Raw genomic sequence first — 23,232 nt, forward strand, 5'->3', positions numbered from 1 at the left:
GCTAATGTATCACAATTTCTACTACTATAAATAGAGATTTCGATGAAACAGGTTTATTATTTTACCTGAAACATTCTACCAGTATTCAAAGCTGCCCTTTTAGTTATCCACAATCATTTTCTACTTCAGGGCTTCACTATTGCATATCTCTAGGTATCTTTTTGTGCATAATAGTTTGTTCCTCTATATTTAACACTTTTATTTCTGCTGCTGCTTTTTGTTATTTGATCAGTAAACCTATTTCCAGTAGAGACCTCATTGGTACCTATTGTGTGAGCTACACACTAACAAACTGCTAGGTTAGCTGGCAGTTGTTTTGCTTATAGAAGATTTATTAGCAAAGGGGCGTTTTGTTACTGTTTTACCTGTAAATATGGTCAAATTTATCAAGGTAGAACACCACTAGATGGCCACAGTTATCTCTTCTTGCTTAGTAAAAAATGACCATCCTGAAATTAAACCAAAATCTCAAATCCTCTCATTTAAATATACATTTATAAATGTAATGATTTATAAATTTATATTTAAATATAAATTAAATATATATCTATTAATTGATATCTAGGCCTGTCACGATAGCAAATTTTGCTGAGCGATTAATTGTCTCAAAAAACTATTGCGATAAACGATAATATTGTTTGAAGACTTTTTTACACTGATTTAATGGAAATGACGTAATAATGCATGCGATTTCCTGCCAAAGATGGATACACTTTATTTTCAAAAGAATATTTAACACTGGAGCTGATAAACAAAATAAACAAAACAACCAAAAACAAAATTGATTCTCAGTCTCCATTAACAAAAAATGTACTTGATAAAAACTAAACACCCTAAAGCCAAAGTGGAAATAAATACTGCATTCAACCAAAAGAGTGCAGATTATGAAGTCTGTATACTATGTTGCCCTTCAGTAATAATCAGATTTAAATAGAGAAGATGGGCACATCGACTACCTGATGCAATAGTTCACACTACACGATTTTTTGCTCCTATTTTTCCCCTTATGACAATCTTAGACCTTTGGTCTTTCTAAGATTGTGTGGTGTGTTACGGTAGATCATCGTTGCCGCTCCGATCCAAATCAGGGGTTTTCCCCGACTGGGAGCTTTAACTACACCTGTTGAATGTGACAGGTAGCCAATCAGAAAGCGAGGATTCTCCTCGTGCTTTCTGAGGGGAAATTACGTCGGGGAATCCCAAACAGCTGACACAGCGCAACCGGAAGTCCAGCCGACGTGGAAACAACATTAATGTTTATTCAACATGCAAAGAATATAGAAATGACAAGAGGAGGAGTTGGAGCTAAATTGCTACCGCAGTTGATAAACCCAGTAACTTTTCAGCTGTTCTTCGTTAACGTGACATAAACAGGTTCTAATGATTTTCTGTCAGTCAGGACTTTACGCTGACACTAGCAACATGCATTGCAAGTAGATTGTAGTAAAGCATTGATTAATGCCTGGTTTTAAAATTAGTTAACTGAACTTGCAGCCATTATTTTGTGCCCATTTTTGGACACCACACGGCAGGAACGAACCCGATCGAACCGTTATACCTAGGATTTCTGTCGGCTAATGTGTGATCTGTCAAGTTTTAAAAATGGGCGACAATCGGCCGACAGCTGTAAGATCGTGTCCTGTGCGCTGGACTTTACACTAAGGAAATGAGGAAGGGAGGGTGAGTGGAGAGCACCGGAGTTGAGCCTTTTTTCATTCGGTGTCATCAACAGAAAGAGAAGAAGGCCAGAAGAGACGATAATGCCGATAATTAAAACGAGGTCGATAGTTTTAATTTATCGTACGATTAATCGATTTATCGTTTATCGCGACAGGCCTATTGATATCAATTAAAACTTTCCATATTATTTCATTACTCATAAATCATTTGCTTACTTAAACAACCCACTCTAAGGAGGAAATTGTTTCCTGAATTTAGGAAATAAAAACTACATCAAAATCCTGCGTTATGCGATGATAATGACTTCTCTACAACTTCCTATAACCTGTTTCCAAGCAAAACCCAAAGGTTTAAAAAGCCTATTTCTATGTTCCTTAGGAAAAAGATTCATTGGATCCTTTGTGATTTTAGATTTCACAATTTATGTTTAAGGTTACTCCACTAGCCTGAGTTATCTCTATTGTCAGATGGAGCACAAAACAAACCCACTCCCCCCTTCATGAACCTCCTCTCACCTCTTGCAGGGGCAGGAAAAGCTTTTAGAACGAGCCGTTTTAAGACTTCTTGTTACTTTAAATGCAACTAAGCTGCCGCTTGCTACGTCCCCATCATGTTTACACTCGCATTGGAAAATGGCCGCAAACTGATGCGCAATTATACAGCTGTACAGCTTTGAAAAGCAGAAGTAGAGCCTCCTGCACAACCAACAAGAATGCAGCACGTGGTTTCTGGATTGTAAGTCAACAACCAAACACTTGTCTTTTCCAGCAGCTTTTGTACAGCGTTAAAATCAGCTGAATAAAGTCCTCCTCCCAAGTCTTGACCGGTCCGCGGTAATACAAAGGTTGGGGACCGCTGCTCTAGAGATTTGCAATGATTTCCACATTTTCCTTTTCACATAGAATCCACTTTGTAATATTTATGTGTCTGCACTGAAATGAATCAGATGCAGTTTGATTCATTTTACCTTATGAATTGTAAATGATCAGCTTATTATGAAATTTTAGTGATTCTTTTTGACAATCTGTTCTCAATTTCTTTGATATGGGACAAGATATAGGACATACCGTTCTGCATCACCTTCGTTTACTTATGCTTATATGCGAAAATGATAACTTCTTCATTAACGGCTTTAAAATGTTGACGTTTGACATAAATCCTTCTGGTGAAAACTAACAAATATTCTTGCAAGTAGCATGTTTTTATTGATTAATTGGGAATATCTATGTGTTTCTGAAAAAAGCACATTATACAGTACATTAACTGTGGCAATTGGAATGTTCAGGCATAACATTATGACCACTGAACGCCGGCGTTAGTAACCCTGATTTTACCGCATCATTGCAGCTTGTAGTATAATTTAAGGTCTGTCCATTTTACAAAAATTTCTTGAACTTACCAATAATCTATGAATAAATATGAATGTGTGACTCCAGTTAATAACATCTGCCAACAGGAAGTATATTAGTTTAACCAGAGGTCACAGTACATGCAAGTTAATCAATCAATCAATCAATCCAAAAATCAATCAGGTTTATTCGTATAGCACATTTCAGCAGCAAGGTAGCATAAAAACACAAAAATAAAAGGTCATAAAAAACAACATGCAGTCACTGATCGAGAAACCAGCAACCAGCTTTGCGCAGTGGTCAGACTCTCCCATCATCAATACAAGATCTTGGTGAAAGATTAATGCAACACTGGATGGAAATAAATCTTGTGACACTGCAGAAGCTTATTGAAACAATGCCACAGCGAATGCGGGCTGTAATCAAAGCTAAAGGCGGTCCAACAAAATATTAGAGAGTGTGACCATTTTTGGTGGCGACTTTTTTTTTTGGCCAGGCAGTTTATATGCTATATGGTAAATGTTAAGTGTCATACCAGGTTTAGAGAAATTATTTCTTAAGCAAATTCTTAATATTCAAACAACTTCTACATGTGAAATGCAGCTGATCCAGTCCTCATTTGACTGAAACTTGATCCTATATTTTGCCATTTGATATCTTTAAACTTGTCTGTGTTTTCATTAAACATGAAACTGAATGACTGGAACAAAATAAAGCCAGCAATCTGGACTCTTTATGTCTTGGTGAAGCTGAATATTTATGCCTTAAGAGCAGCTTGTGACAGAAGCATAAACAACTGTCTCCTCAGTCATTTCAGTGTCAGACACAGAGACTCCATTGGTCAAAAATAACGCCCCCTTCTTGGTAGAAGAAAAGCATTTTTGTGTAATGGAAGCTCTTCTTTCGTTTGTACGTTTGGTATAAGTTTTCTTCTACGCCTTCCTGCTTCCGAACGGCATGTGATCACCGTGGTCGTCACTCGTTCAATGAGTTTCTCAGCTTTTTATGTTTCCTAAGGCATGTCTCCTGGACTGTAACGAACGGCAGTGTTGAAAAGTACTCCATGTCCAGACATCAATCAGGGAGTTACAAGAAGGATGAAAATGGTACAAATGTTAGAGGTGCATATCTGACCTAGAGAGTCAAGCAGATATCTAAGAACAGAGTTCCAGTAACAGGAAAGACAGCGGATACTTGAAAACCACTAAATTAGTCAGATTAAAGTCAACGATTTCTCTGTGATGTGGATATTTGACCTAAACATTGACATGAATGATTACTCATTTGGGCAATGATGGGTCGCTAACCCTTTCATACACATTAACTTGCAGCATTCTTTCTGTTTGAAGCGAGTTTTCTCCAGGAAAACAACCTGCCTCTAGTCAGCTTCAGTCTGAAGATCAAGTGCTCAAGAAGTACTCAGGTGTCAGTTTCAGATTTATGCCTTACTTCAGCCTTTTATAGAGATTTGATATTCCAGAAGTTATTTGTCACGTCTTTCCAAGCACCCAAAATAAATTGCTTGCTGTCTGGCAAAGGGAGGGTCGAGTCTCAGTTTTGGTTGTGACAACCTGTCATGTCATCGTGAGTGCTGTCGCTCCCGCTGCTCTTGCTCTCCAGAGCCAGCAGTGATCTCTGATCTCAGCTCTGAGAGTTTCCTCTCCCAATGGACCCCAAAGGTGCCTGCTGTTTGGACTCTGCATGGAGCAAAGACTCTTAATTCCCATCATCTGGGCTCAGAAGAGACTTTTGCGATGTATTTGGAGAACTCTGAACAGGGGAAAGTTGGTGGAGAGGGGGAGCTTTCCGCTGGAGCGATTCTGTCTGGACAATGTGCGGTTTCTAAAGTAACAGGAGTTGCAGGTTTGAGCAGCTCTTCAAAGGGAAGTGAACTGGACATAAAGGCCCTTGTGGGATACACAGAGCAGAGTGTCAGCGGAGGAATGGACCCTCCTCCTCTTTGCAACATGAATGCACCGCAGACTCAACTCTGCAACGATTGTGAAGGACTGAGCTTTGAGGAATATTCTTCAAGCAATGGACTTTTTGAACCGGACGGCGCCCTTGAAGACACTGAGTGTTCAGGGTTAAGCCGACTATATCATGAATGTACTCAACACTGTGAGTGTTTTAAAGCTTGCAAGTCCTCTGAGCATTGTGCTAATCATAGCTTAGCCTCTAAAAGTAGCCTTTGCTGTGAACACTGCCCAAAACACCTCCTACTATTTCAGCAATGTAAGCCGTCTGATCAACAGTCGGACTCTTCTGATTATGAGCCAGATGAATTGGAAGTGAACTCTGACAGTTTTGGAGAGTTCGAAATGCCTGGTTTTGTGTCTGAGTGCACAGAAAACCTGAAGCTGCCTCTGGATCGTCAGTGTGAGGACTCTGACTCGGAGCAGGACCGATCAACTGAGGATTCGGAGCAGAATTTCACCCAAAACATCTCGGACTCCATGGACTCTTTAACATGTGCTGCTAACTTCTCTGAATATGATGAAAGTCAGGACAATTACTGTGATGAAGAGGAGGAGAGCTACGATCATAACGAGATGGTCAGTGGTGAAGAGTCCTCCACGTTGTCAGAGGACACACCTGGTGACCCCTGTGAAAGTGACGGAGGAGAAGAAAACATTGAGCAAACCTCTACAGGCAACGCCTCTGAAGATGTTGATGAGGTGCATAGGGACGATTCGGAGGACGAGTCAAGTCAACATGGCAACTTTGAGTCCTGCGCCGAGGAAGACCTATCTTCCGACGACTCCAAATCCTTCAAGACTTGTCTTGACAACAGTTTTCTTTCTGATCCCTGCTCAGATTCATCTGAGGAATTCGACAAAGCAGCTCCGGATGATACAAGTGACGAGCCGACACAGTGGGAATCCTTCGAAGAGAATGATGCAGAAAAACATCCGAGCGTCGAGAAGAGTAGCAAGGAGGAGGACAAAAAGAAAACTTCTGCTGTCAACACAGTTATTGAGGACTATTTTGATTTATTTGACAGAGCAGGCTGCTCTGGACAGGCATTTGCTCAAAAGCGGAATTACATCTCCTGTTTTGATGGAGGCGACGTTCACCACCACCTCCATCTTGAACAGGAAGCTCTGAAACAAAGCGTCAAAACGGCTCACAAAGAGGAGACTAAAGAGGTAATTGAAGAACAGGAGAAAGATGTGCATACTGGAGAAGTAACTGAAACAAACAGCCAAGAAAAGGATGAACATTGTGAAGATTCAGAGGAAGAAGACCTGAATCAGAGAGACACTGGATCTTATGGTTCGGAGAACTGGACCCTAAAATCAGAATCGAGTTCAACAAAAGGTGAAGCTGAAGATAATGAACCGTTTGGTCTTTACCCAGAGTACTACCAGGACTCTGAAGATGAAATGTATTATGATGATGAAGCCTGGGGATACGATGGGCAAATTTCTGATGATTACGACGAAGAACCCGAGTCCTACCTGGACTCATTCAGAGCGGAGAGCACGTTTGCACCGTGTGCCCAAGAAATCTTTGTGGAGGGAGATGTTTGTGAAGACAAAGACTCTGTTGGTGAGGACATTGATTTGGTAGGTGAAGTTAAGTCCAAAGCCCTCACTGAGACGACATTAGATCTCAAAGACAGTAAAAATTTGGATGCTGAACTGGATGGCTTCTCTGCGTTTTCAGAGATGGAGCCTTATTGGGGACTCACAGAAGAGCAAACCAGAGAGTGTTTTCCATCAGGTGTTGAGGATTACTATGCATATCAGATTAGAAGCATTCAGTCTTCAGATGCACAACCTTTGAGCAGATTTATTCTGGACAGCAGGTCTTCTGATGGAAAAGCTGTTGGTGATCAAGGACCAGAGGATGTCGAGGAGTCATCAGCTCTATTAGGAATTAATGTCCTCGAATTAATCCGTAAAGAGCAAAGTCTAGAACCTGAAAATGAGCTGCAGGGAATCTCAGACCTTTCACCTCCTCTGGGTTTCATTCACAGCGTTGCCTCAAAACACGAGGCCACACCAAGCCAGGATTCAGAGGAGGAGCAGAGTGACGATGAATCCGTAGAAAACTGTGAATGTGAATACTGCATCCCGCCGACACAGCAGGTACAATATTTACATATTTATTACTTTTTAGATCCTCTAATAAGCCCAGAGTCATTTAAGACAGAGTGTCAGCATCAGTATCCTGCTCCACATGGTCATTAGGGTCACATACAACCTGTTTGGTCATACCAGTTTGTTTTTAGCTTGAGGAATCCAGAGTCACTGAGCGCTTGTTGAAGGACAAGATATGATGTTGTGATACTGACATTCTGTATCATCATGGCAGCAGCTGCTGCATCAAGTCTCTTGTAACCACTCACCGAAACACCACGACACATCTACGGCTGTTAAGAACCTGAAACATCAGGAGCCGTTTGAAGTTACATTGTTCAAAATATAAAGCAAAATTTGGGTTATTTTGCTAAGAAAAAAATGAGGGTTCATTTTTCAAAATCATATTTTCATCATGTTCAGTCATTTATAAATGTCAGTTTCAAAATAAATATTTATTCAGCAAGTCAAGTATTTAGTTTGAAGCTAAATTGGTGGTTAGCAAACCAAATAATTAGTGTGAAGCTAGTTAGCAAGCTAAATATTTGACATGAACTAAATATTTAGTCTGGAGTTAAATAGTTAATTTATTCACTAAATATTTGAAGCTGTGACAATTATAAATAAACGAGAAAATGTTCTATAATTTTTTTCTGATAAGCTATAATATGATTGTTGCTGTTCATTTTTCTCTATGTAATTTTACAAACGACGCTCCGTGTCAGCTTGCTGGTCGCTGCTTTTCATGTTCAAAGTCAAACTCTTGTTCACTTTTCCATGTTTGAGCTTCAGGCGTCAACGTTCTGCTTGCCTGCAGGTTCCAGTAAAACCACTGCTCTCCCAGTCGGCATCAGACGATCCAGCAAAGATCTGCGTCGTCATCGATTTGGATGAAACTCTAGTGCATAGTTCATTTAAGGTAAGCCGCCCGGCCTGAGCCTCTTTCTCACTCAGAAAAGGAGGCTGACGGCAGAAATTACTTTTAATTAAATTGACAGACTCTGCACTGTTAATTAGCAATAATTTTATTCTGAAATAGTTTATGCTGATTGCCATAAGTTGCTCTGAACATCCTAGGCAAAAGCAGCAGGGCCTTCTTCACGTGTTTCCGCTAAATGTTTCATTTTGGTTTCATTTTGACGAAGACGTTCGCGGCGCCAGATAGAAAAACTGAGACTAACCAACACAACAGGACCTGAGCTTAATATCCAGGACGATGAAATGTTGACAGATTCCATTTCCAATCTGTTGTGCATCACAGCTGCTTTTCTGACTGCATTTACAACTTACTATGATGTCTTTCATGAAAAATACATTTTTATTCATACATTTTTTTTAAATTCATTTGGTTTTCCTCATATTTAATTTTTGACCTTTTTCAGATGGAAAATATGCAAAACTATTCAGATTCTTTGATTTCTCACAACAAAAATCCCCACAAATAGTTTGGTCTTTAGGATTTGAATGATAGATTTTACACAAAAATACCACTGACTATTAACAGCCTCATGATTTTACATTAATTAATTACAATGGATATGTTTTATACATTTTGATTCTTTTAGTGGCTGCAGTGGGCAGAAGAAGCTAATGCTAACATGGTAAATTGTGCAATAAGCGCCGCGTCCGTCCGTCTGTCTGGTCACAGACTGTCCTTACAGATTGTCACTGGATGTTGCTGTGAAGAAACTGTAGACAAGATTATTCTGTTAACTGCATGTTTCGTATAAAACGGATAATAAAACTCAGTATTGGCTTCGTCACACATCACTGCTGCCTGCTGAGAGAGAAGTTCTCAACATTTATCCCCAAACGTAAAATATGGATGTAAATGCAAAACTGCAAAATTAAATGAATGAAATCAGTTAAAGTAACAAAATAAACTGTAAAGAAATTATCTATGTACAAATGAAACACAATGAAATACTACAACATTAAAATTTAAATAATACTTGTTCCACTGACAGATTACTTCATGTATAGGAAATAAAATGTCTAATTCTATATTAAATAATCTGCCGTTGAAGCTAGTAAGCTAGTCAAATCAATAATAAGAAGTTATTGACTTAAATCAAGGTCCCATATCTTGCAAGTTAGTTTTGTATTTTATCAAGTGTAATAAGATATCTGCACAAGAAAATGGACCAAAAATGCTTTTGTTTTTGCAGTGTATAAGAAAAACTGTAAAATTATCTACAAAAAATACAAATAAGTCTGTGCAAATATTACATTTTAAATAAGACAAAACCAACAATTGAATTTTTAGTGCCTCTAATGAAATGACCAGAGGAAGTGATGAGTTGTGCTCTGTAGGTGCCGGTGAAACGTTGCCGGGTCGATCAGTTTTTGTTTCAGTGCTCCTTCCTAAAAGGAGCCGGTGGAGAGGAGTTCACATGTGTGTCTGCAGAAACCAGAGGCTCTTTAAGTTAGCATGAGTTGAACCGCGGCGGCCATGTTTAAAATGACGACTGCCTGACTCGCGAGTCGACGTTTCTCTGGTTGGCAGGATTTCTACCATCCTGAAAATCAGTTTAATACAAACACAAAATGAGATGAAAAACCATAAAAGAAAACGTCACTAGTCATCAAACTCAGGTCATGTATATGGAAGACCATTTCTGCCATGAAATAACAGTCCAATATTAAGCCGTAATTGTGAGTTTTGAATTAGTAATTGAGTTTTAAAGTTATATTTACAAGAATCGGAGTCATACTTTTTGAAAGACTTTTCATAATTTGGGCTTTACACTTTTACACTTTTCAGGTATGACTTTAAAAACTAAGAAAAACAACTCAAGAACTTTAGTTGACTTTTATTCAATAACTTCATAATAATTTATCATAATTGACTTTAAAACTAAAATGTCTTATAAAGTACATAAATGTATTTTATTTTAAATTAATTTTACTCGTATTTTTGACTTTAAAACTCAAAATTATGACTTTTATTCTCATTATTCTGACTTTAGAAATTGCAATGACTTAAAAAGATTCTGACTGGTAGCTTTCTGTATTAATTCGGTTTGTCTGTTTTTCATGGGTTTTTTTCAGGAAAATTTGCTGCCGAATCATTTAAAGCAGAACTTGATCCAACACAGTATCCAATATGAAAACTAATTAAATTACGTCACAGCGTCACCACTCGAGCCCAGGGTCTTATATAGCTCAGCTTCCAGTGATTCAACATCCGAGATGCATAATTCAGATGCTGAGAATTCACCCAGTAAATCTTTTTTTTTTTTTTTAGCTTCGCCTCCTTGTATCTCTGATGTTTTACTAATTAATTATCAAGACTCAAATAGGTTTTTAAAGGGCTTAAAGTTGTAATTGATATGATTCTTGTCTCTGTTTTCTATCTCCACAGCCTTTGAACAATGCAGACTTTATCATTCCAGTGGAAATCGAAGGAATTGTTCATCAGGTAGGAACTTAATTCATTTCATTATGGAGAAACAATTTAAGTTTAAAAATACTTCAACTGGATTTTGATTTGGCTCCGATTTGAATGCAAACCTCCTATTTTTGCATAAATAATGCGGTGAATAATGCGTTGCTTTGCCAGCTGGTTTCGAAGCCGCTGCTGCTGGCGGAGCTGAAGCTCTTTATATTGATGGCTCCCGGCTGCAGGTTCCTATTACAGTCCTGATAAAATAAGGAGAGCCTGCGACGCTTCTCAGAAATACCCGCCATCAATCTCAATCTGTATCACATCTTATCCCCAGATCAGCCTACAGCCTATATGCTATAGCCGCTAGCTGCTAGCCGTTAGCTGCGATTGGCTCTTCTAGCTGACTGAGGCTTTACTTTTCAAAAAACAACTAAATTGAATCCTCTGAAGATTTGGATAGCAACTAGTTACATTTACTTGAGTTAATGTTTTGGCAAAATTACTTCAGTGAATGCTTTTTATTTTTTCTGGATATTAACTGTCATTAGCTTCACATAAAGCTGCAGCATTTAAGTTTTAAAAAAGTTGTTTTTACATCTTTGTTAAAGCTGTCGCCATGTTGTGACAGTTTAATGAGACAGACGTTCTGTGAAAACATCGATCTCCCTGAGCCAATATTGCCAACTGAAGAAATGCACCAAAACAACAAACCAGAGCCAGGAGGCGGGTCTTAGCGCCGTCAATCATGCTCATTTACTCGCTGCTACATGTGTTGATGGTGGAGACACAACTTACCGTTACAGGAAATCTGCCATCATCTGTGGCTATGCTAACTAGCATTAGCATTCTAGCTGCAGCCTAGCAGACAGAAATCATCACACAGGTGATTTACAGCGGTAAGACCCGCCTCCTGGCTCTGATTGGTTGTTTCTAGATTCTCTCATTCTGTACTGCAGAGTGACAGTTTCAGCAAATATGAAAACAGAATATTTTTTTAAATAAAAATTTAATACTGCAGCTTTAAGGAAGAAAAAAAAGAAGCTTAAAACAATGAAGTCAACAATTCACCAAACACACACTTACAGTTTTTGTTAAAATTTCATAAGTTGTGAAAAAAATGATTATGCCTGATTTTTGTTATTTTATAATTACTATTATTATTATTTTGATTTTACATTTACGTCATTTTAAATATCAAATTATTGTTTTCACCAGTTAAAGCTGGTAATACCGAAAACGTTTTTACTTTGGTTATTTTTTAAATGGTAAATGAACTGAACTTATATACTGTATATATATATATATCGCTTTTCCAGTCATTTTGACCACTCAAAGCACTTTACACTAGAGTTACATTCACCCAGTCGCACTCACTAACACATTTATACGCAGATCGTTGCCTTGCCCAAGCTGGAACCTACAACCTTCCGATTGCAAGACGACTACTCTACCAAAGAGCCACAGTCGCCCTTTACTAAAATAGTCTAAATATGTTGATGTAGTGGTACTTTTAAAGTTTAAAGTACTCCCTCCTCTGGGCCTGGGTCCGTTTCAAGTACTCCAGGATCGGCTTGTAAAAGTGGGGAAAACCTATTCTGGATGACTTGGTTCAGAAACATGGCTGCCAGCGTCTTACAGTAAAATATAAGGAAATTGATTTAGAAGAATAACACGACTTCTATAAAATGACAACTATAGCTTCCTTCTGAGCTTATTTCCAGTGAGTCTAACTGTTGTATTTCTGTTTCCTTCAGGTTCATGTACTGAAGAGGCCGCATGTTGATGAGTTCCTCCAGAGGATGGGAGAAATGTTTGAGTGTGTTTTATTCACCGCAAGTTTATCCAAGGTTTGCTTTCCTAAATCTTCTCAGGTCATTGTCATGTAACATCACTCTGAGGACGGCCTTTTATGGCATTTATGTTTGACCTTTCACCTAAATTCACCAAAGTTTAAAATCTTAGTTTAAATATTATCATAGTGTTGAGCCATAAAGATATAAATATTGAATTATTAAGTAGTAAAGAGACTTGTAGAATAATGGCGGCTCTCCAGCATTGATGAACTGTTGTTCATAGCACAGAGTCTGTTTAACAGGGAACTGATTAATAAATATCTTTGCTTATTAGGACCAGAGAAAAAAGTACAGAGTTTATTTCACTAGAGATCACCATGGCTTTACCAGGACCAGAACGCCAATGGGTGTTTGTGAGCATAAAGTCATTTTCCAGCTGTTTCTACATTTTGTCATTTGTTGATGTTAAAACAAAACCCACTTACTTAGATTAGCTACTTAGCTTCAGCTGGGATTGATTTGTTTCCTATGCCCGAGTCAAAAAATTACAGTACTTCATTTCCCTTCCCTTTGCCTTAGCTAGCATTAGCTTGATGTGAGTTTCTAGGCCAAATAACTAACCGCATATTTAATTCTAGAGTTTGACTGACATGACAAACCTTTTGAGCATCTGCATTAACATACAGCAGCTAAACTCCAAGAAGCAAAACACAGACTTGATTATGTGGAGAAAAGTGAGACTCTCACAGCAGAATGTGGCTTTAGATGTAAAGTATTCAGGTGACACGGCTGTGGGGAGGAACAAGTAAGCATTGGAATAAAGATTCTGGTCAAATATGAGCAAATATTACATCAACCTGAATGCTGCCAGAGTTTCGATGTGCTAAAGTAAATTTTCTGTTTTTCTGTCTTATTTCCTTCAGTATGCAGATCCTGTGTCTGACCTGTTGGATAAAGGCGGAGCCTTCCAGAGTCGCCTCTTTCGGGAGGCGTGCGTATACCACAAAGGGAACTACGTAAAAGACCTGAGCCGCTTAGGAAGAGACCTGAACAGAGTGATCATCATAGACAACTCCCCCGCTTCCTACATCTTCCATCCGGACAACGCGGTACGCTGCTCCTGTGATTAAATGCCTAAAGTCTGAACATTATTTCCCACTAAAATCACCGTTTTAAACCTCCAGGTTCCCGTCGTTTCCTGGTTTGACGACATGTCAGACACTGAGCTTCTCGACCTCATCCCCTTCTTTGAGAGACTCAGCAAAGTGGACGACATCTACGACATTCTGAGGAAGCAGAAGACTTCGAGTTAACGGAAGTTCGGGTACAGAGAGTCACCAGCGACTGTCGATTCGGGGCCATGGAGGCTGGCGAGCCGCAGGCTCCATCGTGCTTCCCACTACAAGGACCACACTTTAAAAAAAAACTACTCGCATTTAATCTCATAATCTCACAGCGTGTTGGATAAATCCACCAGTTATCATCGGAATGCTTCATGGACTTACCATAGCCTCTGTAGATAACTGGAGAGCAGTGTGTGTGTGTGTGTGTGTGTGTGTGTGTAGGTGTGTGTGGGTGTGTATTACATGACAGCTGTGACCTTTGTAACTAGATTGTGTGAACAGTTGCGCAGTCTTCTACAAATAGTCCTGGACAAATGAGCCACCATTACTCACTTTAATGTCAGTATAATGTAGCATTTGTACAACAGAATTATTTCCACCATCACACAGAAAATAAGGCATCATAGCGACGAGTCGACGTAATCGCCTTCCATAAAAATAACTCTGGGGAGCTACAGGCGGAAAATATAACCTTAAACATTCAATACAAATGTTGATCGTTACTTTTGTAAATAGAGACAAAAATGTTTCTTGATGTTTGAAGATATGCACAAAATATGCTATGCTTCATAATAAAAAATGCACATTATGCTAAAAACTGTTTAAATTGCCTGTTCAGTACATGTGCTTAAGAAAATTACACCACTAAATCCCTACTTTACTTTAACCCAGGAAAGAAGATTCGTTAATAATAATTCAGCCATTTATTGTAGCAAAAATGTATCTTTAAGCTGACAGATTAGCCTTATTTAAGCTAGGCTATAAAGAGTAGCAGTGAACAGTCAGTATCTTCTGCAGTGGACAGAAATCATTATTTCTAAATGTTTGGAGATGCAGAATTACGTTCTCATGTTTGAGTCAAGCTAATAGCTTATAAGTACTTTGGTAGATGACAACTTTGAGTAGCTGTTGAGTTTTTGAGGACATGTTAGCTTAAATTACATCAGGTTTTATCAGTGACTTCAGTGCACAAGTTATGTTCATAAAACTACACGCAACACATGTAAAAGGATAAAACAAATACTTTGGCATCCAAAATATGAATAAATTTGCATAAAATTCCATGAACTATAACTGATAAACATGCTAAGGTGGCTAAATGTGGTGGACACAAAGCTAGCTGCAGCATTAGTATTAAATGTTACTTTCAGTAGCTGTTAGCTTTTTTCTATGCAGCTATTCATATAAATAAGGTGTTCGCTTAATTGCTAGAAGATGTCAGATTTCCTCTGCATAGCTGTTAGTTTGACTAAGCTGTTAGCTTTAGTCTGAGTAGCACTTAGCTTTAATAGCTGTTATTGTTGTACTGAGACAATAGCTTTACTCTGAGCAGCCATTGGTTACCTTTTGTAGCCACTTTGAGTAGCTGTTAGCATAAACTAACAACTGCCCAAGCTAAATGGAATTTTGCTTTGTTTTGAATATGTATTAGCTTAGTAGATGTTAACGTTACTCTTGAGCCGTCAGCTTTACTTTGTGAAGTTGCTAGCTTGTTTTGGTAGCCATTAGCTTGGCTCTGACTAGCGATCAGTTTGAATAGCTAGCTTGAATAGCTGTTGGCGTTCTCATTTCTCAATGGTTCTCCATTACTGTCTGCAGCAGGTAAGATACTGACAACTTCACCCATGCTGCTGTTTGAATAAACTTGAATCTGAGCTATTTTATGAAAGAAGATGATGGTGTTACATGTTCTGCCTTATTTATCTGATTAACTGTAACTAGAATCAGAGTTTGTGAAAATGTCTTTAATTGTACAGCTTTTCGATAAAAAAGTGACATCCTCTCAAAGATGTCACAGTATTTATTTGTATGTTAAAATACTTATTTTTTAACTATTATTTAGGAAATTATTCCTTTGATATATGTAAAGGAACTGGCTTAAACAAATTAGTTCTGCTAATGAACATAAATGGGTTTGAAAAGGGAACTGAGAATATTTGTCCAAGAACATTTAATGTTTTAAGTAACAACTTTTAGCATATTAAACGATTTAAAACATTTTTAAAATGGAATCTATAATGAATATCTTTTTATATCATCATTATTGCACTGTTTACTTTTGGTGATTTTGACAGCATAACCATAGGCTTTAGCATAGCCACATTAGCAGTTAGCCACACAGGAAGTTATCCATCCATCTAATCAGTAGTTTGCTCATCTGCATCACCAAATTCATAAAAGATACGCCTAACTTTATTCCTTCAATTTTTGTTTTGCAGTTTTTATTCATTTTGACTCTGGATAACAAACAAAACAACCATTTTATGTTTTTGTACAGCACAATTTTAATTATCTTCAAAATTATGCTCCTCTCCACCATTCCTAAAAAAAAAAAAATCTCTGTTAGCTTCACGCTGAGTACCTGTTAGCTTTACATTCAGTAACTGTTAGCTTAGCACTCAGATGTTAGCTTCACACTGATCACCTGTTAGCTTGATGCTCAGTAGCTGTTAACGTGACTCTTTATTAATTGTTTTCTTAACTTGTCCAGGTTAATTTGTTTCTGATTCTCTGTCTGGTGGAGTTAAGAAAAAAACAAACTTTATTTTTATTTCAGATTCTGTTTTCAGGGCTTCAGTGTGTAGATTTTAAACTTTAAAACAGGATCATTAGAACCAAACTGTAAATAGTTTCTGAATCATCTCGCTGTTTATTGACAGTAACAGCTTTAACAAACCAGGTCCAGTCAAATCACTCCAACATTATTTACAACAGAAGATACATTTTGAATTAAAATACGTTTCAGGAGACAGTAAGGTAGTTTAAGCTGCTTTCAAAGAGACTAAATAAAATAATTATACATATTGAAGCGTCAGACGACTGCAGGTTTTCAGTTTCTTTCAGGGATTTCCTGTGAAAACAAAACAGAGAAATTTTACATTTTTAAAGTAAAGCTGCTATAAAACCAAAGTACAGAGAAATTAGTAATTAATCTTTACTATCTTGTTTTTGTCCTGTTTTGTTTCAAATGTATTTTTATTAATTATTAGCAATGTATTGGTAAATATGGCAAAGGACCTTGTACAGAAATGAAGTTAACAGATTTTAACCTGCAGACAGAATAAAAACTGCCTGCGGTAAAATAAAGACAGAACGCCATGAAAGAGAAGAAATAAAATAAAAATGTAAAGAAAATAATGAATTCAAAGCATCTCGTCAAATTACACAACAATTTGTCAATCTTGATTCTGATTTAAGAGTATATGCTTCGAATTTAAACTTAAAATTTAAGTTGTTTTGTTTAACTTTATAAGACAGCAGGACTTGTATAAATAATTTGTATATTGGAAGTCTTTTATTTTTTAAATGAGTTAAAAACTTCAAAAATCAGTAGAAAATATTTAATTTTTAACTAAAATTTAAATGTTTTTAGATTTTATTTTGTCTAAGTAGTGAAGCTGTTTTCTGTTTAGTAAACTTGAGTCAGTTTTTGTAGGGAACTGTGAATATTTTCATTAATATTTAATAAACTCTTTTGTGTCTGTGGCTCAGGTTCAGAGCGATTAAACTTCAGTATCTGGGTCAGATGATTAAACTCTGTTTAATCTGAGGCATCATAATAAAACTAAAAATAATTCCCAGCAGCTTGTTGGTGCCGCTGCCGTGTTGCCTGACCTACATACCCACTGATGGAGTCGGACCATAAACACCTTGTATTATTTACAGAACGTGGCAGCCCGGGGTGCCGAACCGCTTCACCTATTCACTGACCCCCCCTCCCCCACACCCACACACCCACACACACACACACACACACACACACACACACACCACCAGGACAGATAAAAATCACTTATCTGCGTTTTTATTCACATTTTCATCTGATTTGGTCAGATAATTCTAGACATTTTGACAACTTTTCCTTCGTTTTTCCAAATTGAGATACGGAAGAAACTCAAAGCTTTATTACCGCCCCCTAGTGGTTCAGGTTGAATATTACAGAGGAAAGCGTCTCTTAATTTTCTACCAAACTTTTATCATCATTAAAAATTATAAGAGTAGAACTACATTAGCTTATGTTTACTCAAGTAAAAAGTATGTAAAAAGGCGACTGAAGAACTAATCAAATGATCAAGCATTTAATATTGAAACATTACATCATCAGACTGACCAAAATATAAAGTTTAGAAGAAATATTTGTATTTTAAGAACCAAAATTAAAATAATTCATATAAAACATATAATTCATGTAATAGAATTTTCCAAATCAATTTCTTTCAAAATAAAACTCATGAACTGTGAATAAAAACAGCCGTCTGGTGAATTTTCTTGTAAAAAAAACCACCAAAAAAAACAGTAAAAAGTAGCCAAGAAATTAATCAAGAGGGAAAAAGTATTTACAAAGTTACTGAGTAACTAATCAAAACAATCATTTATGTAAAAACACATCAGATGGACCACAATATAAAGTTAAATTAACATTTTTCTATTTTAAAGATCAAAAGGAAAATAATTTTTCTAAATCTTTTCTTCTGAAACTTCAGTTTTTTTGTGTGATTTCCTTTTTTATTTGGTTAAATGTTTTTCATTCAGTGAGTTGAAAATCCAGAAACTTACTCCAGTAAGAGTAGAAATACTTCATAATATAATTATTCAAGTAAAAGGAAAGCATAGAAAAAATACTCTTATAGTACTTTTTATTTTTTTTTAAAGTTCCTGACAGGCTCCGTCTGTTTTAAATCATTTATAATTCAGTCTAAATCTCTTTCAAAAGCAGCCAGACTTTTAGTTTTTAAAAACTAAAAGTTATCTAATTAAATCAGATAACATACAGGTCTATAAAACAAAATGCCAGTTTTTCAGTTTTTGTACCTTTTTCATATTAAAGGAGGAATGCTGCTTTATTTTACATTTTGTTTTATTCTGTAAATATGCAGAAAACTCCCTGATTTTGAGAAAACTGCAGTTATTTCTGGATAAATTGTGACAAAAAGCCGAATCAGGTCCAGAAGAATCCTCTCATTATGTAGCTCTGCTGACACCTACTGGCCAACAGGAGAACTGACATTTACGTCCATCCATTTTCCTGCTTGTGGTTCAATATTTTGTGCATTTTTTGTTGGAAAAAGTCTCAAGATATTTGGTGAAAACCGGAATATATTACAGCATATATAAAAAGTTCTAAAGAAATGCGGCTCAATTATGGAGCTAAAATGGGCCCAAAAAGTTTGTTCAAAAGGGAAAAAAATTAACTGAAATCAATTTTGAATCTGAAAAGTCGGCTTGAAAATTTGTTTCAGTTTTAAAACTTTTATTCCATCTTCAAAACATTTGTTTCAGTTTACTTTTCTTTTTTTGTTGTTTTGAACAAAAGTTAGATTAGCTGACGTTTGTAAAGCCTCCATTTCAGAAGCACCATGTACACTGCAAAAACCAAAAGTCTTTCTGAGTTATTGATGCCAGTACTCATCGATATTATGGAATCATTGACTTAAACCAAGCTCTAATGAGTTGCTGAAAAGTTAAGTTAGTTGATCTCATTTTTAGTGTATAAAGTTATTTTCTGCAGAAACTGCATTAATTGCGTGGTGAGATTTTGTGTTTTTGCAGTGTAATCAGTTGTTCCTACCTGCGACTCGGAGCTGAGCTTGACTTCTGGCTTTCCCGGATGTGAACTCCACCAGGCCGCTCATGTCGGCCGCGGTTTGCCGCAGCGTCAGCCTGTGGACCGTCCCCGTCTTCTCCAGGCGGACCCGCGGGCCAGGCTGCAGCGGCTCGCCGTTCAGGCTCCACGCCGGGGCGCGGGCTGCCGGGGCCGACACCTCGCACTCGAAGCAGGCGTCGTCAGGCGCCGACACCGCCACGTCTCTCAGCTCCCGGACCATCAGCACCGACTGGGCTGGTGGGCGGACAGGAGCGAGACGGCGGTCACCGAGAAACACGAGAAAACAGTTTCCTTTAAGACGTTTCAAACACTTTGACAACTGGGACCAAATCTGACTGATTCCAACCAACAAAAACCAAAACTGGAATAGTAATCTGTAAATAATTACATCAAGCATTAAATGTAAACATGACAGTTTCATATTAACATTTAGTAAGCAAGCAGCTTTTCTGCTTTAAAACTGAGGATTTTTAATAAAAGCACAAAAATATAATAAAACAATTTAAAGTTATGTGGACTGAAAATAAAATTTTAAGAAATTCAGACAAAAATATAAATGTTCGATTATAATCTGTTACATTTCAAGCCAACGCTGGTAGTTCAGTTTACTGTATTTTATTATTTTTACAGGATTCTCATTAAGCAACAGAGAATAAAACTGCAGGAAGGCTGCAGTAATGGAGATGATGGTCGGAGCGTTTTTAGTTATTTATGGATCCTAAACGTTATAACAATAAAACATGCAAATAAAAAACAACGTTTTTCTTTACTACAAATGTTTTGTTAACATTTTTAAGGTTATTTGTTATTTAGAAACATAATAAAAGAAAAATAGACTTGAGTTTCTTTGGTAGAAATGAAACATTGTTTTGAACGCAACATTAATATTCCTATGTTAGGTGCTACGATGCAGTTGGTCAGTGTGTGGCGTGGGGCGCAGCACGGTGCAGCGTGGGGCGCAGCAGGGCGGGGTGCAGCACGGCGCGGGGCGGCGCGGGGCGTGGGGCGCGGCGCGGCGCTGCTCACCGACTCGTCACATCGTGTCGCACTCAGCAGAACAGACTTAGATCTGCTGCCTATTTATGTTAATACGGTTTAAAAACTAAAGTTCTGCAGCCCAACATGAGAAACTGAAATATTCCTGCAGACATGAATTCCTCGGATCATTTAAACAGTCCTGATGTTGTTTTCTTTCCACTGGTATCGTCAGCATTTCTTTTCAGCTGTCACTTATCCATTAATATTTTTAAGCACAAAGCTAACTCCTGTGGTAAATGAACTGTTGTTTTCACGCAGCAGCAGCAGTGGTCTCAACAGTTTGAGAAAGACTGTGCTGAGCAAATAATGTGGTAAGACATGATCCTGCACTTCATATACTTTAAATTACACATAAAAGATTGAAAAGTAACAAAAGAACATAAATTGTCTTAGTATTTTGACATCTGAGTGCCTTAGTGCTGTGTTGCAGTTAAAGCCTTCGTCTCCAAAACAAACCAGTGCTGCAGGGTGACTTGTTTACCTTCCACAGTCAGCTTGGCGGAGCATGTGTAGTCTCCGACCTGCACGCTGTAGGTGCCTTCGTCCTCCAGCGCCACCTGCTGGATGATCAGTTTGCGGTAGCAGCCTTCGCTGCAGATCTCGAAGCGTTCGGAGGGCAAGACGACGTTGATGCCTCTGTACCAGCGGATGCTGCACCTGGGGTTGGACACGGTGCAGTCCAGGACGACGCGGCTCTTCTCCAGGGCGCTGGCGTCCTGCAGAGGTTTTACGATGTTCACCGGGAGCTCTGGAGCACAAACAGTGTCAAATTTAAGAAAAAAGGATGCAGTATTCTATTTATGATGGTTTAGAAAAATTAGTAGAGCACTAAGCAGCCGGGGGACACGAAAGGAAACAATCATTATAATTAATCACAATAAATACATATCTCACTGAAAACGTGTAAAACGTCCACAGATATAAGGAACACAAAGTGATACATTTGCTCCTTTTTAGGAGGGAGAAGAAGGAAGAATCACTAATTATTTTGCTGTTGTAGACAGAATAAAAGTTTCCAATTTTTAAACACCAAAAATAGTTTTTAGTTAATCCCAGGAACAAAATAATAATTTTCTTCTACAGACTGTTTGTGACAAATTATGAGATAAAAATGAAAAAACGGACTAAAGAAAAAATCTCGAGGTTTGCCTTTTAAGACGAAATAAACTTAAAATCTCAAACTAAAAAAAATGACAGTGTTGGAGAGTCACATTTGTTTCATTTTTGAAACAAACTCGGGTCAAACTTTGGACACCGCTGGTCTAATGAAACCGCTGTGTGTAAGAACAAGAGGCGAGTCGGTTAAGTTATAACCACTAATTAATAATCAGACTGAATAATCAATGACATTCTGATGTCTCTGTTATTTTGTCATTAAAGTTGAATTTCTTACCTTCCACCTCCAGGTAAGCAACAGATTCTGAGTTTCTGGCAACAAACTTGATCTCCCCGGAGTCTTCAGGTCGCACGTTGCACATGAGGAGAAAATGTTTTGTTCCTGAAAGAAGTCAAAAATAAGATCGATGTCATCCAGCGTTTTACTTCCTGTTTAAACTTTAAATGCTGACCTTCCTGCCGGATCTTGACGGTGCTGGTCGGTTGGATCCGCTCGCCGTTTCTGTACCACTCCCCTGGAACGTCTTCCACAGAGATCTCACAAACGAACACGGCGTTCTGATCCTCCTGGATGTCCAAATCCTCCAGACCCTGCAGGACCAGCAGCTCACGCTCTGCAGACACAAATCACACCAAAGACACTTTAAACCACAAACTACAAACTCATCATCACAATCTGAAGGACGATAAAATGTCCCAGACGTTCACAACGCACCGTTTTCCTGTAAAAAGACATTCTCAGATCGATAAAGTTTAGATTCTAACGAACATTTAACTGGAACTGGAAAATATTTCAAGTACAAAAAATAAATAAACAAAAACGTTAATTATAAAATCCCTGTAAACAACACTCTCCTTTAAAAATAGACTTTCATCATCCACGTTTTGGTAGAAAGAGACAAAAAAAGAAAAAAATAGAAATAATGCAAATAGAAATTGATTTTAATTGATCATTTTTTTCATTGGTTTGTCGTTTGTTGCGACAGATGGAGTCATAAATGCAGGTTTTTAATTGTTTTTCAGTTTATTCCCGCAATATTTATCTCAATTCTCCACAAATATTTTACAGATTTATTATTTATTATAAATTATGTTATTGAGTTTAAATGAGAAACACAAAGATTTGGGGAACATTTTAAAAATTCACATAAAAATTTAAATGTTACAAATTTTCACTAAAAATTCATTTGTAACTTTTTCAAATTTTTTTTATGTTTTAATTTCTAGTTATAAAAACATACAAAATGAAAGACTGTAATACTTGATAGATGCCAACAGAGGGCAGTGCTGTGCTACACAAAACATTACATCTTATTAAAGGAATATTTTACATGATCTTTGATCTTTTTCAATATTACAATAAAATAATCTCACATATCTTCATGAAGTTTAAATGACTTTAATTGGAGCTAATTCAGCCTGTTCAACAATCACAAGTTTTAGAAAATGCAGGTTTTTAACGGTGCATTACCGTAAACCTCCACTGAGCAGGAAGTGGCAGCATCACCAGCGTCGCAGGCGTACACGCCGGAGTCGGCCGCGCTGCATTTCATTATCTGCAGGAAGCGCTTCCTTCCCATCGCATAAATACGGACGTCTTTGCTGGGCTTCACCTCAACCCCGTCCTGAAAGAAAAAATAAAATCGATTAAACTTCCTGTTCAGTTATTTATTATTCCACAGGAAACAGTTTAATGGACATTTATTCTCCTTTTAGTCAACATTTACTTGCAAAGGATAAGATAGTTTAGCAGTTTCTACCTTTGCTCAAAATGTTCTGAAACAGAGGTTTCCAAAGTGCGGCACGTGGGCCATTTGTGGCCCTCAAAGTGATTT

At 37.6% G+C, this 23,232-nt stretch overlaps 2 protein-coding genes across 14 annotated transcripts in view; one reads left to right on the forward strand and one right to left on the reverse strand.

Annotated features, from left to right (window-relative positions):
* Positions 1-3,903: 3,903 nt before the first annotated feature.
* LOC114148025 (uncharacterized) lies at positions 3,904-15,442 on the forward strand. Its single transcript, XM_028022932.1, has 6 exons — positions 3,904-7,123; positions 7,932-8,033; positions 10,479-10,535; positions 12,257-12,349; positions 13,219-13,404; positions 13,480-15,442. Exons 1-6 carry the CDS (start codon positions 4,784-4,786, stop codon positions 13,606-13,608), a joined length of 2,907 nt encoding a protein of 968 aa, XP_027878733.1. The 5' UTR covers positions 3,904-4,783; the 3' UTR covers positions 13,609-15,442.
* The window catches only part of obsl1b (obscurin like cytoskeletal adaptor 1b), a 49,697-nt gene continuing 40,423 nt past the window's right edge, over positions 13,959-23,232 (reverse strand). For all 13 annotated transcript variants that reach the window (XM_028022919.1, XM_028022922.1, XM_028022925.1 and 10 more), the window contains 6 exons: positions 22,869-23,022; positions 21,850-22,011; positions 21,675-21,779; positions 20,763-21,029; positions 19,208-19,477; positions 13,959-16,489 (listed from right to left, as the gene is read on the reverse strand). In XM_028022919.1, the coding sequence (XP_027878720.1) occupies positions 16,479-16,489; positions 19,208-19,477; positions 20,763-21,029; positions 21,675-21,779; positions 21,850-22,011; positions 22,869-23,022 (969 nt within the window). In that variant the 3' untranslated portion in view covers positions 13,959-16,478. The remainder of the gene's footprint in view (positions 16,490-19,207; positions 19,478-20,762; positions 21,030-21,674; positions 21,780-21,849; positions 22,012-22,868; positions 23,023-23,232) is intronic.

The sequence above is a fragment of the Xiphophorus couchianus genome, chromosome 7 (genome assembly GCF_001444195.1).
Source record: "Xiphophorus couchianus chromosome 7, X_couchianus-1.0, whole genome shotgun sequence".
NCBI lineage: Eukaryota > Metazoa > Chordata > Actinopteri > Cyprinodontiformes > Poeciliidae > Xiphophorus > Xiphophorus couchianus.